Below are 14,750 nucleotides of genomic sequence, written 5' to 3'. Positions count from 1 at the left end.
TCATTTTAATCCAGTGTTTGTTTTTAATCTGATCTGTTAGTGGAAAGAATTATTCTCTCAAAGTCTTAAGTACTGTTTGGATGGAAAGCATTTTCTGGGCATCACTCCGTTAAGTAATGTTACCATAGAATGTGTTTTTAGTATTTATGGTCTATTCATATGGGATCTCTGTATGGGAAATTACAGAGATAAGAGTGTCTTTAAAACGAATTGTGTTATCATATGTAGGTCATATGACCATAACATGTATGTAGGACATAGTTGTTCTAGGAACTTAAAAACTTTTAATCAAATAATTAAAACACCCTGAAGTATATCATATATATATATAGAGTAGCTCAACTGACACACTTTTTTTTTTTAAGTATGGCTTCATTTTTTTTCCGTTCATTCTGACATGATAGATTCAGACAAGACCAAAATCTCACAATACCGCAGTAATACCTTCGCATGTAAAACTAATCTTCTCCAAATAAGGCAACATTTTTGCTCATACAGTACATGCCAGTAGGAGCAACCCCAGACATGACAGGTGGTTTTGTGTGTCTTTTATAACATAGACATATTCAACATTCAGTCATTCCAGATATTTCTTATGCTTGAGCTCAACAAACTCAGTATGAACTTTGAACTGTATGTCCACTGCCAAGATGTGAACAGAACATAAAGAACATAAATTGCATAAAGACCGTATCCGAAAATAAAGGTCAGTGTACGTTCAAATTTGAAAACCCTTACAGCAGTGAACATTAAAGTGGAGTCTGTGAATCTCCAAAGCATCATAACATATAGAAACTGGGTCCACTTACTGTGCTTTAGTAGTGATAGTATGTGTTAAGTTGTTTTACTTATTATTATCAGAGTTACTGTATATGCAATTGTTAACCCGTCACAGAAATTGAATGAGGTTAATCCAAATCCCAGTAAGAGATAGCCAGTTTATGTTCCAAGGAAAGTTTCATAGTTTTGTATCGTTTTGACAAAATGTTCTTCAGAAGTTCATGAACTGTAAATAGCATGAGAAATGTATGAATGTTGGTCTCCATCCTCTCTCTCTCTCTCTCTCTCTCTCTCTCTCTCTCTCTCTCTCTCTCTCTCTCTCTCTCTCTCTCTCTCTCTCTCTTTCTCTCTCCCTCTCTCTCTCTTTACTTTGGCTTTCATACAAACTGAGGTCCTGGACTTAGTATATATTTTTGTGCCAAATTTTTTTGAGTGTCAAAAAAAAAAAAAAAAAAAAATCACAGTTAAATAAATAAATAATCTCTTGAGAAGTAACCAAATCAATGCAGGAATTTTTTTTAGTAAATTAAGGTATTTATAGTAAAGTTATTTACTAACGAGATTTCTTTGCAGTTTTTACAATAGGAAATAGAGCTCACAGTGGATACAGCAGAAAGCCAGTACATATATTTCTTATCTGAACCCAAAGTAAACCCAAAGCATGTCTCCTGAGCAGGGGTGGATTTACAGTGGCAGAGTGGGCAGTTGCCTCCCTACCATCATGCTCACTAACTGACTTTTACAAGTTCTTAAACATAGTGACATGTTCCAAGACAAATACTTGCTCATTTTCTGTGAGGTAAATTTAAACAGGCCAGAGACTTTAAACACTATTCAGCAACTGACGTAGTTGCTTTACTGATATTCCACAAAGTATCATGAAATGTTCTTTAATAAATATTTATGGGTCGTGTTGATAAATTGTTGACAAACTGTTGTATAAGAGGAATAAATCATTTCAGTGTGAACCCGTATTGGAAAAAATATGATCAAATTTGTACCATTAATTGTTTACTAATATAAACATGCCATGTTGTGCTTTATTCCTTGGTATAGTAAATGTGCATTTGATCAGTACTCCCTATTTGTTAGTAGTTAATAATAGTGTTAATAATTAGTAGATGCATTTCTAATATTATAATTTTTTCTCTTCTCTTCTCTTCTCTTCTCTTCTCTTCTCTTCTCTTCTCTTCTCTTCTCTTCTCTTCTCTTCTCTTCTTTTCTCTTCTCTTCTCTGTGTGCAGAATTGCCTGCTGAAGAAGGTAATTATCTTCTCTATTAATCAAGACATTTGTTTTAAAATAGTCTTAAATAATTTGCATGGCAGTTTATTATAAGGGATGTTTTTTTATTCTCCTGTCTCATAGGAAAGTCATTATGGGAGTTGGTCATTGAGCAGTTTGAGGATTTACTTGTGCGGATTCTCCTGCTTGCTGCTTGTATTTCATTTGTAAGTAGAAAATGAGCAAGAATTTGTGTGTTAAATTAATTATTAATTATTATATGTTAAATGTATTAAAATATAAAGGATATATGTCTGTAATTTCTGGAAAACCCCCCAAATCAAATTAACATGGTGTTTGCTATAACAGACTTGGGGGAAGACTTGTGTGTGTATATGTGTGCGTATGTGTGTATGTGTGTGTGCGTGTGTGTATGTGTGTGTATGTGTGTGCGTATGTGTGTATGTGTGTGTGTGTGTGTGTGTGTGTGTGTGTGTGTGTGTGTGTGTGATTTCTTGCGGTCATGATCGCATGTGGAGGTGTAAACGCGTGTCATGATAGAGTTGCTCACAGATCAGGAGGTTAGACAGCTGAGAAAGCTGCTCCTGCTCAGGAATGGTGAAAACAACATTCACCGCGATCGAGTGTCTGTCACTGTCAACCAAACAAAACGTCTGAGCCGGATGCTGCTGCCTCACTCTTATGTGATAAGACTCCTTTCATTAGCTTCAAATCCCCTTTTCTATTTGTCTGTCTTTGTTTCTTCACTTCCCTTTTATGTCTGTTGTTCTGTATATTTCTTGTTGACTCCCTTGCTCTCTATTTCCTTTTGGTCTCATTTTTATTTTATTTTCTATTTTTGTTTTTCACGTATGTTCAAATATCAATAATTTTAATTTTTAATTTTAATTCATATTCATTTCTAATTCTTACAAGTTTCTTAATTTTTTTTGTTCTTTTCTTTTTGTTCTTTCCTTTTTCTCCTCCCTTCTTTCTTTCTTTCTTTCTTTCTTTCTTTCTTTCTTTCTTTCTTTCTTTCTTTCTTTCTTTCTTTCTTTCATACAAGACCCATCTCTTTCCACCCTATTTTTCCTCCTCAGATTGTTGCTGTAGCATTGTGAGTGTGTAGCTTGCGGTGTGACCGAGGTCAGCAGTGAGTGCAGTTGTTAAGTCTGTGTGGTGAACTCTGAACCACACGACGGCATGGGCTGCTCTCTAACTCCCAGCAGGCAGAGGCATGAGAGTCAGATGCCCACTATGCAGTGTAGAGATAGCAAGGTGTTGCGCTTTGCTTTGTGACAGCTCTCCCGGAACACATTAGACAGGAGGGTATCGCTACAGGACGGATTTAGCTTCTGACCTTCATTGTGATGTTGGGATCCAGCAGCTGGTTTAATTGTCAAGGAGTGTGAGAATTATTCATTGTTCAGTATTAAGTATTGGCCAGTGCCACTAAGCATCGAATGGTTTTGGTCATGTGTCATTTTTTGGGAGAAAAATTCTATACACATTATTCCTGCACAACTTATTATTGCAAAGGTCCATGATGCTCAAACATGGATCCAGTTTGAACTGCTCAGTTCAATCGAAAAGATATAAAATATAAAATGGCATAAAATGGTTTGTATTTACATTTTAGAATGGCACATTTAAGCATTCGTAGTAATCTCTGGAATAAAAAAGATTGAATGGGTGCATTAATTAAGGAGTAAAACATTTGGGGTTGTGTTGTTACAGAAAAACAATCACCACTGTGGGGTGGGATGTGACCTGACACAAAGGGGAGTTAATGTTAATGTCTTTTTTTATCAATGATAAATTTAAATAATTTGTCCTGTTCCTCTGTTACTGGAGACTCCTTCTATAAATGCTAAATAAACTGATCATATCTACGTTGTTTTTAACTATGTATGTATTAGAACAAGCATACATGTGTATCTGAACAAGTATACAGATGTATCAGAACAAGCATGTTCATATAAACTTGGCACTGTCTGCGCTTCTGTTACAGAAAATGAATCAGCATCATCTGAGTAGAATCTTTAATTCATTCCTGTTGCTTTAGCCTGCTTCCTCTCAAATAATATATTTTTATATCTGCTCTGTTGTATTCTGACATTTCTTGAGTTTTTGTGTAGCTATTCATTCTGTAAGACACAGACCAAAGCCGATAATCTGCATGTAATTTTATTACATTAGGATTGCGAAGGAAGCCAGACTGCAGCAGAGGCGTTCTTCTGTGCAGCACAGTGTTTTTGCACTCCAGAATTTCCCCACCGCTTTGTGGGACTTGTCAGCCGATCGGCTTGGTCATGCTCTGACGGCCGCCTTGCATTTCCAGTGAGAGATGAATCACTGCAGCTGGTGGCTTTTTGCATATAAAACAGCAACAGAAAAGGCTTTTGAGAAACAGGCAGCGTTCACCCGAGCGAAGGACGAAGGCTTGCTGTGCCAGGCTTTAATGTCTGGCACCGTTAAAACTAACAAGTGTAATACAAAACCTAAACTGTATGTATTACGTCTGGAGATTTAGCTCAGTGTCTGTAAACAAGATGGACATGTAAAGACTACAGAGTCATGTATTTACACCGGTTTTATTGTTTGCTACTGAAAATAGAAGGCAGTGTTTTCAGTCTGTAAATTGTCATGTGACCATTGTTTATTACTCTGTGTGTGTGAGTGTGTGTGTAAGAGAGTGTGTGTGTAAGAGTGTGTGAGTGTGTGTGTGAGTGGTGCTGTAGAACCAAATGTAGAATACATACCTTTAATGATTCTACATCAGACATCCATCCTGTAGAATCACAGCACTGCGGAGTTTAGCATCTGACCTCATTTTTTCATTAATACACCTTATTAAACTCATCACCTAATTAACAAAGACCTTCAGGGTGTGTTGTAAAGAGAGAAAAACTAGTATCTGCAGTGTTGCGACACTATGAACCCTGTAGTCCTCGGAAATACAGCTCAGAAGTCTTAAGCCAGGTTAAGTTGTACATTTGGAGTAATTAAAGAGGGCATAGTATAACATGACAGTCTGACTAGCAGCTGATTTAGTGCTAGCTGTGGACAAAGTGCTGACAGTTTATTCAAATCTCAGATAGTGTCCCCTGCTACAACACTCATCTAAAATCTAAAAACTCTCTGGACAGATACTAGCATGGAGAAATGTAAACGGAGCACGCTAATGGACAGAAAATAATATCTGTATTGCCTCAAGCTCACTTTAACAAATCTTTGTGTATACACAGCTCCGTTATCTTCCCTAATTAATGATGTAAGCAGACTTTTCCTGCTATAATCTGACGTTATCGTACAAGTAAATATCTTAAAAAGACTGCTGAAATTACACAGTCGAAAATGAACTGTAGTCATGTGATCCGTGTTGATATGAAATACGGCATCTCTGTGTGTTTCTCTCTAGGTTTTAGCCTGGTTTGAGGAAGGCGAAGAGACGATAACAGCTTTCGTGGAGCCTTTTGTAATCCTATTAATTCTCATAGCCAACGCCATTGTCGGTGTGTGGCAGGTGAGTTGAAATTGACACACACTTTTCTGAGGTCCCACTGTCTCGCACACTTCTTAAAGGAGCAGTTTGTAAATATTTAGAGCCCTTTACACCGTGAAGCCCTGCCCCCAGGCTCCATGCCCTGTTTCAAAACTAGCTTTAAAGAGGCTAGTTTTGAATAGAAAATAATATAAATTAGAAAACTACACCTTTAACATCGTACTTAGTCTAGAAATAGAATTTTTTTTCTTACAATATTCCCAAAAGAAAAACCTTGATTGAATTTATAATGAATCAAAATCTGACTCTTCCTCTTGCTTCAATAAGCTAAACGAGGTGTCTAAAGTTTAAATCTTGCCAAAAAAGCTCTTCTCTCTCACAAAAAAAAGACACACGAATAATGAATCTATGGTTTATGTGAAAATTCAGTAAAGACCTGGTGCTGCAGTTATACACGTGAATCAATCAGTATGGTAGAGTTTATGCAGTTTACAGCCAATAAGCGTCCCCTGTGTCTTGTTTCTTTAAAAACCTGACAGGAGCGTAACGCAGAAAATGCCATCGAGGCACTTAAAGAGTACGAGCCGGAGATGGGGAAAGTCTACAGACAGGACAGGAAGACGGTGCAGAGGATCAAGGCCAAAGACATCGTCCCTGGGGACATCGTGGAGGTAGCTGGTAAGACTGATGGTTGTTAGGGGAAATTTAAATAGCATGTTATGTAACAATGGCTGTGAATGCAGGGTGCTGTGTGTTTTTCTGTGCTTTGATTGACTACTGAGAGATGCTACACACACACACACACACACACACACACACACACACACACACACACACACACACACACACACACACACACACACTCTCACACTTATACACACATTTACACACACTCATACACACACTCACACACATTACATGCCTCTAGAAGAGCTTTTGTCCAGCCTACGAATTTTCAGTCTATCATTCCTCCCGCTCATACACACACACACACACACACACACACACACACACACACACACACACACACACACACACACACACACACTGCTCACACATACTGTAGTTCACACAGCCCCCTGCTCCGTCAGCACCTTTCCACAATGGCAGAAATATAGACGAGCTCAAAATCATGCTGGAATGAAGAACGGATTAGGGCTTGGATTTATTTCCAGCCTGCCATTTCTGGAAGTTTGCGAGGAGAATTTTGTGTGCTAGCTTTTTGCCAGCTTTTACATTCATGGTGTCGTGTATGGTATTTTTCCACAAACCTATTAATCCAGGCTGAAACTTTACAAATTTCAGAATACAAGTTATTAGTTGGTGTTGCTTGTGCTCTTTCTGCGCTTCATAATTTTTTTTCTTTTGTTCTAGCGTAGTGGTCGATTTTATTTATATCTGCTTTATGGAATGTGTTATATATAGTTCACAGTGACAATAGTAACGATGACAGGTGTTGAGTTCTTCATGGAGGTCACATAACCTCACGTCCCCTTTCCTCATTGTCGTAATGGAGTATTGCAGTGTGTGACGTGATTGACGGTCCAGATAGATTCACTGTACTTTCAAGGTCTTTTATTTGTCACATACATTTTACATCCAATGAAATGTAATGAAATGATTTTCCTTTGTTACTCGTCCCATAGTGCAATAGGGATGTGATAGCTTGAGGCTTAGTGGTTAATGTGCTGGACCACTGATCGAAAGGTTGTGAGTTTGTATCCTAGGTAACAGGTCTACCATGCATCTCCTGCTGGGCCCTTGAACAAGGCCCTTAATGCTTAACCCTCAATTTCTCAGTTCTCTAAAAAAATTATTAAATGTAAGTCGCTCTGGATGAAAATCTGCCAAAAGCTTTAAGTGGAAAATGCAACAACAAACAAAACCAGCAATGGACTTAAGGACAAAGAGAAGAAATGGAATATGAGACATACATAATGCCATATAAGAACATATAATAAACATATAGTAGTGGTGAATGCAATGAGGATAAAATGAGAATGTAATAGAATGTAAAAATTTCCCTTATATCCACTTCAATTCAAATTTATTTGTATAGCGCTTTTAACAATGGACATTGTCTCAAAGCAGCTTTACAGATCACAAAAAGCATAATACAAATAAATTAATATTATACAAAGATTAATAAAAAATAAAAAAATTTATCCCTAATGAACAAGCCTGAGGTGACTGAGGCGACTGTGGTGAGGAAAAACTCCCTTAGATGGAAGAGGAAGAGACCTTGAGAGGAACCAGACTCGAAAGGGAACCTCATCATCATTTGGGTGACATTAGAGGGTGTGATTATAAATATACAGTACCTCAATTGTGGATTGATGAAGAGGTTGTTGTCCTCAAAGACCACATGGAGTTCACATCTCCTCTTACAATGTCCGAATACTTTACTCTTTAGATGCCTCAGGATCCTCATGATGTTGGCATCATCTCAGTGAAGGTCCAAAATCTTTCTGAAACAGAACACAGCTGGAGCTGGTACAATCTCTGTATGCCTCGGGATGGGTACAAAAAAGAGAAGCAGTAGAGCAGAATTAGCATAGCTGCAGTTCATAATATTAGCAAGCACTAAATGACTCTTAATGGGCATTTAATCAGATGTACTACAGCATAAGATTATGGGTATGTCTGAGTGTAAGTATTTATGTGACTAAAGAGATATGTCTGCAATCTTCATTTAAACTGGGAAAGTGTGTCTGAGCCCCCAAACATTATCAGGAAAGCTATTCCAAAGATCTATATGAATGCATTGTTTTTTGTTTGTTTGTGTTCTGTGTGTGAGGTAGGTATATAATCATATCAGCATGTCTCCGATGTTGTGTTTTTTATGTTCTAATTATAACAGAATTGCAGTTTCTGTACCAGGTCCTTAATGCGTCAACCTCATAAAGTAGCAAAGAAGACATGAACGTCGATTGTGACCTATATATACTTTTTTAATTGTAGATTAAAAAGTGAATCTTAAAGTGTAATTTAATCGAAATGATTCCATGGGAACGTCTTCGACATCTGAGCTGCATCTAGCTGTTTGTTAGAGCGATGGTAAGACATGTGTGAGCAGTGTGAATGATGCAGCGTGACGGGGATCCGCTACCCTGCTGCTTGGTGAAGAAGCGATCTGTTCCCAGGATCAATGGAAAGGAAGAGTCCTATTAATGAAGCACAGATAGAGCAGGAACAACCACATTAATACGGCACCGATCAGTTTCTTGTGTCTTGATGAAACGTTAATCGATTTTAAAAAAATGCAGCACATTTCAATAATGTTATTTCATGAAATAATATCAGTCACTGAAGTAAAGAAGAAGAATAAGCACTTCAAGGTCAATGGTTCAGTCTGGTGAAGAAACCGACAGTGAACCTTTTGGGTGGACTCTTATGGGTGAGCTGAGTTACAGTAAATGTTCTGACTCACTGGAAAGATTAGGATTTGCAGTCACTTGAGTTTGAAGATGTTGATAGTGAACGCTTTTTATTAGTGTTTACAATCTGAGCACCATATTTTCTAATAATTTTTATTATGGACTCAATTCTGGTTAATTATTATTCAAGTGGGAGATTTGTCCGTTCCAGGTGATGATGTCAGGTTCGACCAATCAGCAGCTCTGCTTCAACCTCACACGCGGCGCAGACGTACCCTCGCTCTACCACCATCTCTGCTCCCTCTTATTTTTTTTCATCCTTTCATCACTGTATCATTGCCCCCTCTTTCTATTTCTTTCCTTTATTCTGATCTAATGGCATTTTTCTCTCCCTCATTCTATGACCACTTAAATTTTCATTCTTACTTTTTCATGTTCCTGTGCCCTTCTATCTTCCTTCCTTTTTTCTTATGTTGTTGTTCCTCTCCTTTCTTTTACACTTAGCAATTTACATCATTCCTTTCATTCCTTTCTCCAATCCATCATTCTTAAATCCTTATAGGTTTTTCATTCAGGAAATCAAAATCTAGTGTCTATTGCTTGCTTAATCTTACTTTATAGACTTGAAATATAACTTCACAAGCTTGTTGTATGCTTCTAAAAGAAATAACAGTAACTAGTAAATTACATATCATGTGATCAGGGTCTAAGCTAACAAGTTTATTGCTGGTCAGAAGACATCTAGCTGTAATTGGGTTAACTCTTTGTATCATAAAGGTTTTTTTTTTAACCAATAACACTATTTTTGTTTTTATATTCTTTCCAGTATTGTGATATTTTTGCCAAATTATTTACCTGAACGTAAAATAGCAGTGTCAGTAACTGATACAGATAATTACAGATAATGTCAGCTTCTCCTGTAAATCCCTCGCAGACAGCAGACAGATCATATTTGTGCTCGTGGTTATTGGTAGAACAGAAGAATTCCCATGAGGTCCAGCAAAAAATGAAGAAATCACATTCAGTGTTCAGACTTAACAGACAATCTGCTCTCACCCATGCCATTGTAGAACTGAGATCTAATTTTACCGCCTGTGTTATCATCTCCAACCATGTGAAGTTTGTTTTCAGGCATCTTCACATTCGATACCCGATGTGAGATGTGTGGGTTTAGATCTTCTCTCACTTTTTCCCTGTGGTCCTAGAATCTTGAGTCTTATCTCAAAAACGCTGGAAAGCTTGGACACGTTCTTGCACAGCATTGCCAATTAGGTTGGTAAACACAGCTATAATGCAGAACAATGACATGTGTCATTGGCTTTAAATGAAGCGAGGCTTTAATCTGAAACCAGGATTTTCTAACCTCACGTGTTTGCTTGCATTTAAGCTTTCTCAGGATGCAGTCTGGAAGGGATTGTGTGAACTTAAGCCACTTGGGACTCTTATGAACAGAATTACAAAGAGCATGATCCATCTTGACTGTCAGCTCCTCACAGGGTTACGGATAGTAAATATTTGTATAGACCTCATCCTTGTATGTCAGAAGTTGTTGTTTAATTTTCCATGACAGTGGCTCTGACAGTAGTTTCAGCATGTTTTAATAATGGTAAGAAGTTACACAAAAGCCTGTTTATTTCATCACATATACTTTACAGCACTGTGAATTTTTTTTCATCCATGTTGAGTTTCAGCCTTCAGCCAGTATCCATAATCATCATCTGCATCAATGAACGTTTGATAACTTCAACAGAAAATAATTCACATTACAGCTGGAATGAATTCAGAAATTACAATGATAAGACTGATGAGGATGGGTTTCCTTTGGAGTCTGGTTCCTCTCAATGTTTCTTCCTCGTATTGTTTCGAGGAGTTTTTATCTTTGTCGCAGTTGTTAATTAGGGAACAATTTAAATGTCTCAACATTTTCTCTGCATTTTATATTTTTGTATATTCCTTTACACCTGCTTTGCAGCAATGTCCATTGTTATATTGCTATACAAATTAAATTGAATTAAATTTTCTTGATGTATCCCAGCTGGGGTTGGAGCACAGAGACAGCATCCCTGGAGCACACAGGGTTAAGGGCCTTGTTCAAGGGCCCAAGAATAGCAGCCTGGCAGTGCTGGTGGTTGAACCCCCAACCTTCAGATTAGTGAAATGTAACTCTTTCAAATAACATTTCCTAATTCGTTTCTATAGCTATGATCTAACAGGAACTCTAGCTTTGAGGTGGTTTATTTCTGGAAGGACTGTCCTTTCCCAGTACTTCCATCAGAAACCATCAGAGGTGCTGATGATGGAAAAAGCTGTGATAAATGGGACTAACTTGATGTTCCAGGTCTTTAAACGTAACTATAAAAGGATAAAAGTATGATGTGTTCTTTAATATTAAATAGATAAAAGTTGAGCTGTGATATCAGACGGATAAAACACCTCCAGATGTTCCTGCTTGATTGTTTTATTATAGCAGCCAACACATTAGAAATGAATGCACAAAGCGATTAAGTTGATTCTGTTGGAAGTTTTGTGTAGTCAGTTAAATATGTAGATGGACAATGGAGGATAACCTGTCCTTCTCCGTCTTCTAGCCTTTCCGACTGATTTAAGAGGCGATCTGTTATACTACACAATGGAAATAATAAGCGACTGAATCATGCCTTTTAGTAACAGCTGTTGAATATGAGGAAATCCCCTTTCGCATCAAGTCGGGTGGGATGCACATTGTAGAGTGTGATTGATAACAGCACCGAGTTCTGCTCCTGTTGTCGGCTCTCAGAGAGATGACCGTAAAAGGAAGAGCTCACAGGGTACCTCCTCTTGATCCTCTTCCTGGACCAGACCAAGCTAACGAGCCCAACCTTCTGTCCTCAAGAGTTCTGGGATTCCAAACTCGACGGCCGGCATGAAGGATTGCTCCAGAGCTGGCAATCATCTCCCATCAGTGAGGAGGCTCGTGAATAGGAGCAGGGCTGCTGTCAGGTGTATTGTGCCCTAATGCTGTCAGCAAGGAACCGCAAATGGAATGGCTGCACTGGAACGAGTGCGTTTATCACTGACATGAAGGGAACAGGTGCCTAGTGCACATTTTACTGTTAGTTACAAGCAGCAGAACGTGTATCTAAGCAGCAGATGCCTTCATCTGTTTTTCTGAATTTAATCAGTCAAGATCCACTGGATTAGTTTCGCTGGGTAGGAACATGACACTGTCGGGACGGTATGGATTTCTCTAGTGATGTAATGAAAGCAGTAAATGGATGCTATATTAACAGCACAGTTCTCACCTCTGTCTATTTAAGTATCTCATTATGTAATATATACCACAAAATGAACCGATAAACAAGCCAAATATTATAGAAAGTATATAATAGTAAAATTTGTGAACGTCAGTATCCATTTTCCTGACGATTTTTTATTGTAATTTGTTCTGGTGTAGATTTGCTGAAAAATATTGAGATCAGATGTTACAGAATTTTGTCAGAGGAAAATTAACAAGTTAGTTAATAAGTTTAGGGAGTATGTTATACACAGAAGATTGGAAAAATATACAATAATCAAATTATCAAATTATTAAGATAAGAATTTTTTTTTTCACCAGTGTTCTTGCAAAACAACATTTAAAAAAAAGGAGAGTTTTTTTTTTGTCAATTGTAAGCTAATTGCTAATTGTAAACAAAACCTGTCATTTAACAAGCTACAGATAAACAGTAACTATTAATGAACTGAATAACTCTGATGTTTGCTTTCAAATTACATATAACATCAGTCATTGTGATAAGTGGGGTCAGGGTATAATTCATTTCTCTGTTAGCTAGCTAAACTCACTTTTTCCTGTGACTAGCCCTGGTCGACCTTTAACTCCCTCTGTGTGTTTTGTAACCTATTCTTCTGTAGAAGTTTTGTCTCTTCTACATTCAGCTCGAGCTTGGGTTTCCACTCAGAGCTCTGCAGATGGTGGCAGTTGTGTTTATTTAGTTTATTTATTTAGCTTAGTGCTCGCTCTCACTGTATAGAAGAGGCCACTTAACGAGATCCGTGTGACTGTTTACTGAAAGCAAAGTGCTGTGAACTCTACAAACTCCCAGTAGGTTATCGCAGGCGGTCGCATTCCGTCTTGTCACCTACACCTTTTTTTTATTATCATGTATATGATCGATTTGTGTGGCAGGGGCTATGGATTTCTTTAGCCTTTGGCTTTTTCTCCCACTCCTCTCTTCAGCACCTGCCTGTGACTCATGTGTTTAGTATTGTGCTGGTTCTGGGTACGTACTGTGTCCTGTGTAGGTGTTTTAGAGGGCGCAATGCTCTCAAACTACCCGGTCAAGCCGAGAGGAGGCGGATGTACAAGTGGAGAGGGAGTATAATTGGCTAAACAGCAAAGCAGAGAAGAGAGGAGGACAAGCATGGACCTGCGGGCCACTCTGGAAATAACTGTGCCAGGCTGGGCTTTGAAGCTGTTGCTGTAGATTCTGAAAAACAATCTCTTAAATCATAAAATTCAAGATCGGTGAAAAAATGCTCGTATAAACTCCAGTCAGCTTCAGCTCCATATTTCAATGCTGATATAATTTGTTGCATGCTAATATTTCTGTATATGGTACCTTATGAGTCGCACGATCAGTGATTGGAGCAAAGGAATGCATCTTTTATTTCTAATATGTTGTCTATAATAACCGGATATTCACAGTAGTACATTATGCTCCAATTGCTATTTACCAAAGATGAACATTTATGCACTAGTCATCAGTGTCCGAGTTTTGCACCTTTTCTTTCTTGTTTTTTTTTTATAGTTACATGCTAAGCTAAATTAGCTTAAAAAATAAAGTGAAGAAAAGATATTATTGTTTACAGCTACAACAAAATACTGTAAGTGATAACAGAAACCGACAAATGTAACTATAAATGGTTTAAAAGCACAGTGTATTGTTCATTAGTTAATTCAAGATTATAATCATACGCAATTCGTTGTAGTATAAGAGGAGTAAAACACGTAGGATGTGCAGTTAAAGAAAAAATAATCCACTTCGTGGTTGTAACAGAAACTCATCTTAATGTCGGTGGGATTATTTTTCTGTAACAGCATGACCCTTGTGTTTTAGTCCTGACTTGGTCCACATTTACTCCACGTCACTTCATGAAGCATGTGTCGGTCTGTATGCTGACAAAAACACAGCTTATCATGTTACTAAGAAACATTCAAGGTACTTTAAAATTGTGAGGAAATCTTCCGATTGCTACAAAGCACTGACACTGGAGACTCCTTCCATAAACGATAAAGTAATTTCTCCTTACAGAGAACTTCACTGCTTCGATAGTTAGACATTTTTCTTTCTCAAATAACACCATGGTTCAAAAATTTCGGTTTATTTTGAGTCTATATGTTCATCAGTGTGATCGAGGCGACACAAAGCATATTCACTTGCTCTAGTGTATAAGATACAAAAGTAATATGTAGACCAGTCATAATTTAAAATGGTACATGAGCATGAGCTACATTTCGGACTGTAGCACTGCTTCAGCAGCTTTCTCTCATCAGTCATTTAAGACCTTTGACAAACTGCCCCATCAGTAGATATATATGTATATAATAATAATTTAACAGCTGACAGATATTTGCCACCTGGTATTAAATCAAAAGCCTGTCTAAAATCTATCTCAGACGTCCATATGGTTTGAGCGATCGGATTTGTTTGAAATCTTTTTATTCCAGTTTGAGGGTGTTTACGTATTCATTACTATTAAATAACTTAATTAAATCTGTCTCCAAATACTCCAGCAGAATACTCAAGCAGAATCCTATATATTAAATGTAAATAGAGCCCTGAGGTGTTGCTGTGCAATGGCAGGTGACTGATGCTCATAGTATTA

The 14,750-nt window shown here is 37.7% G+C and overlaps 1 protein-coding gene across 2 annotated transcripts in view; it reads left to right on the top strand.

Moving 5' to 3' along the window:
* Positions 1-14,750, top strand: part of atp2a2a (ATPase sarcoplasmic/endoplasmic reticulum Ca2+ transporting 2a) — a 31,613-nt gene that overhangs the window by 1,307 nt on the left and 15,556 nt on the right. For both annotated transcript variants that reach the window (XM_027133125.2, XM_027133124.2), the window contains exons 2-5: positions 2,025-2,042; positions 2,148-2,230; positions 5,425-5,529; positions 6,048-6,186. In XM_027133125.2, the coding sequence (XP_026988926.1) occupies positions 2,025-2,042; positions 2,148-2,230; positions 5,425-5,529; positions 6,048-6,186 (345 nt within the window). The remainder of the gene's footprint in view (positions 1-2,024; positions 2,043-2,147; positions 2,231-5,424; positions 5,530-6,047; positions 6,187-14,750) is intronic.

This window comes from Tachysurus fulvidraco, chromosome 14 (genome assembly GCF_022655615.1).
Source record: "Tachysurus fulvidraco isolate hzauxx_2018 chromosome 14, HZAU_PFXX_2.0, whole genome shotgun sequence".
NCBI classification, from domain to species: Eukaryota; Metazoa; Chordata; class Actinopteri; order Siluriformes; family Bagridae; genus Tachysurus; species Tachysurus fulvidraco.
Note: the sequence above shows the minus strand (reverse complement) of the source record. Positions and strands in the feature narration are given on the sequence as shown.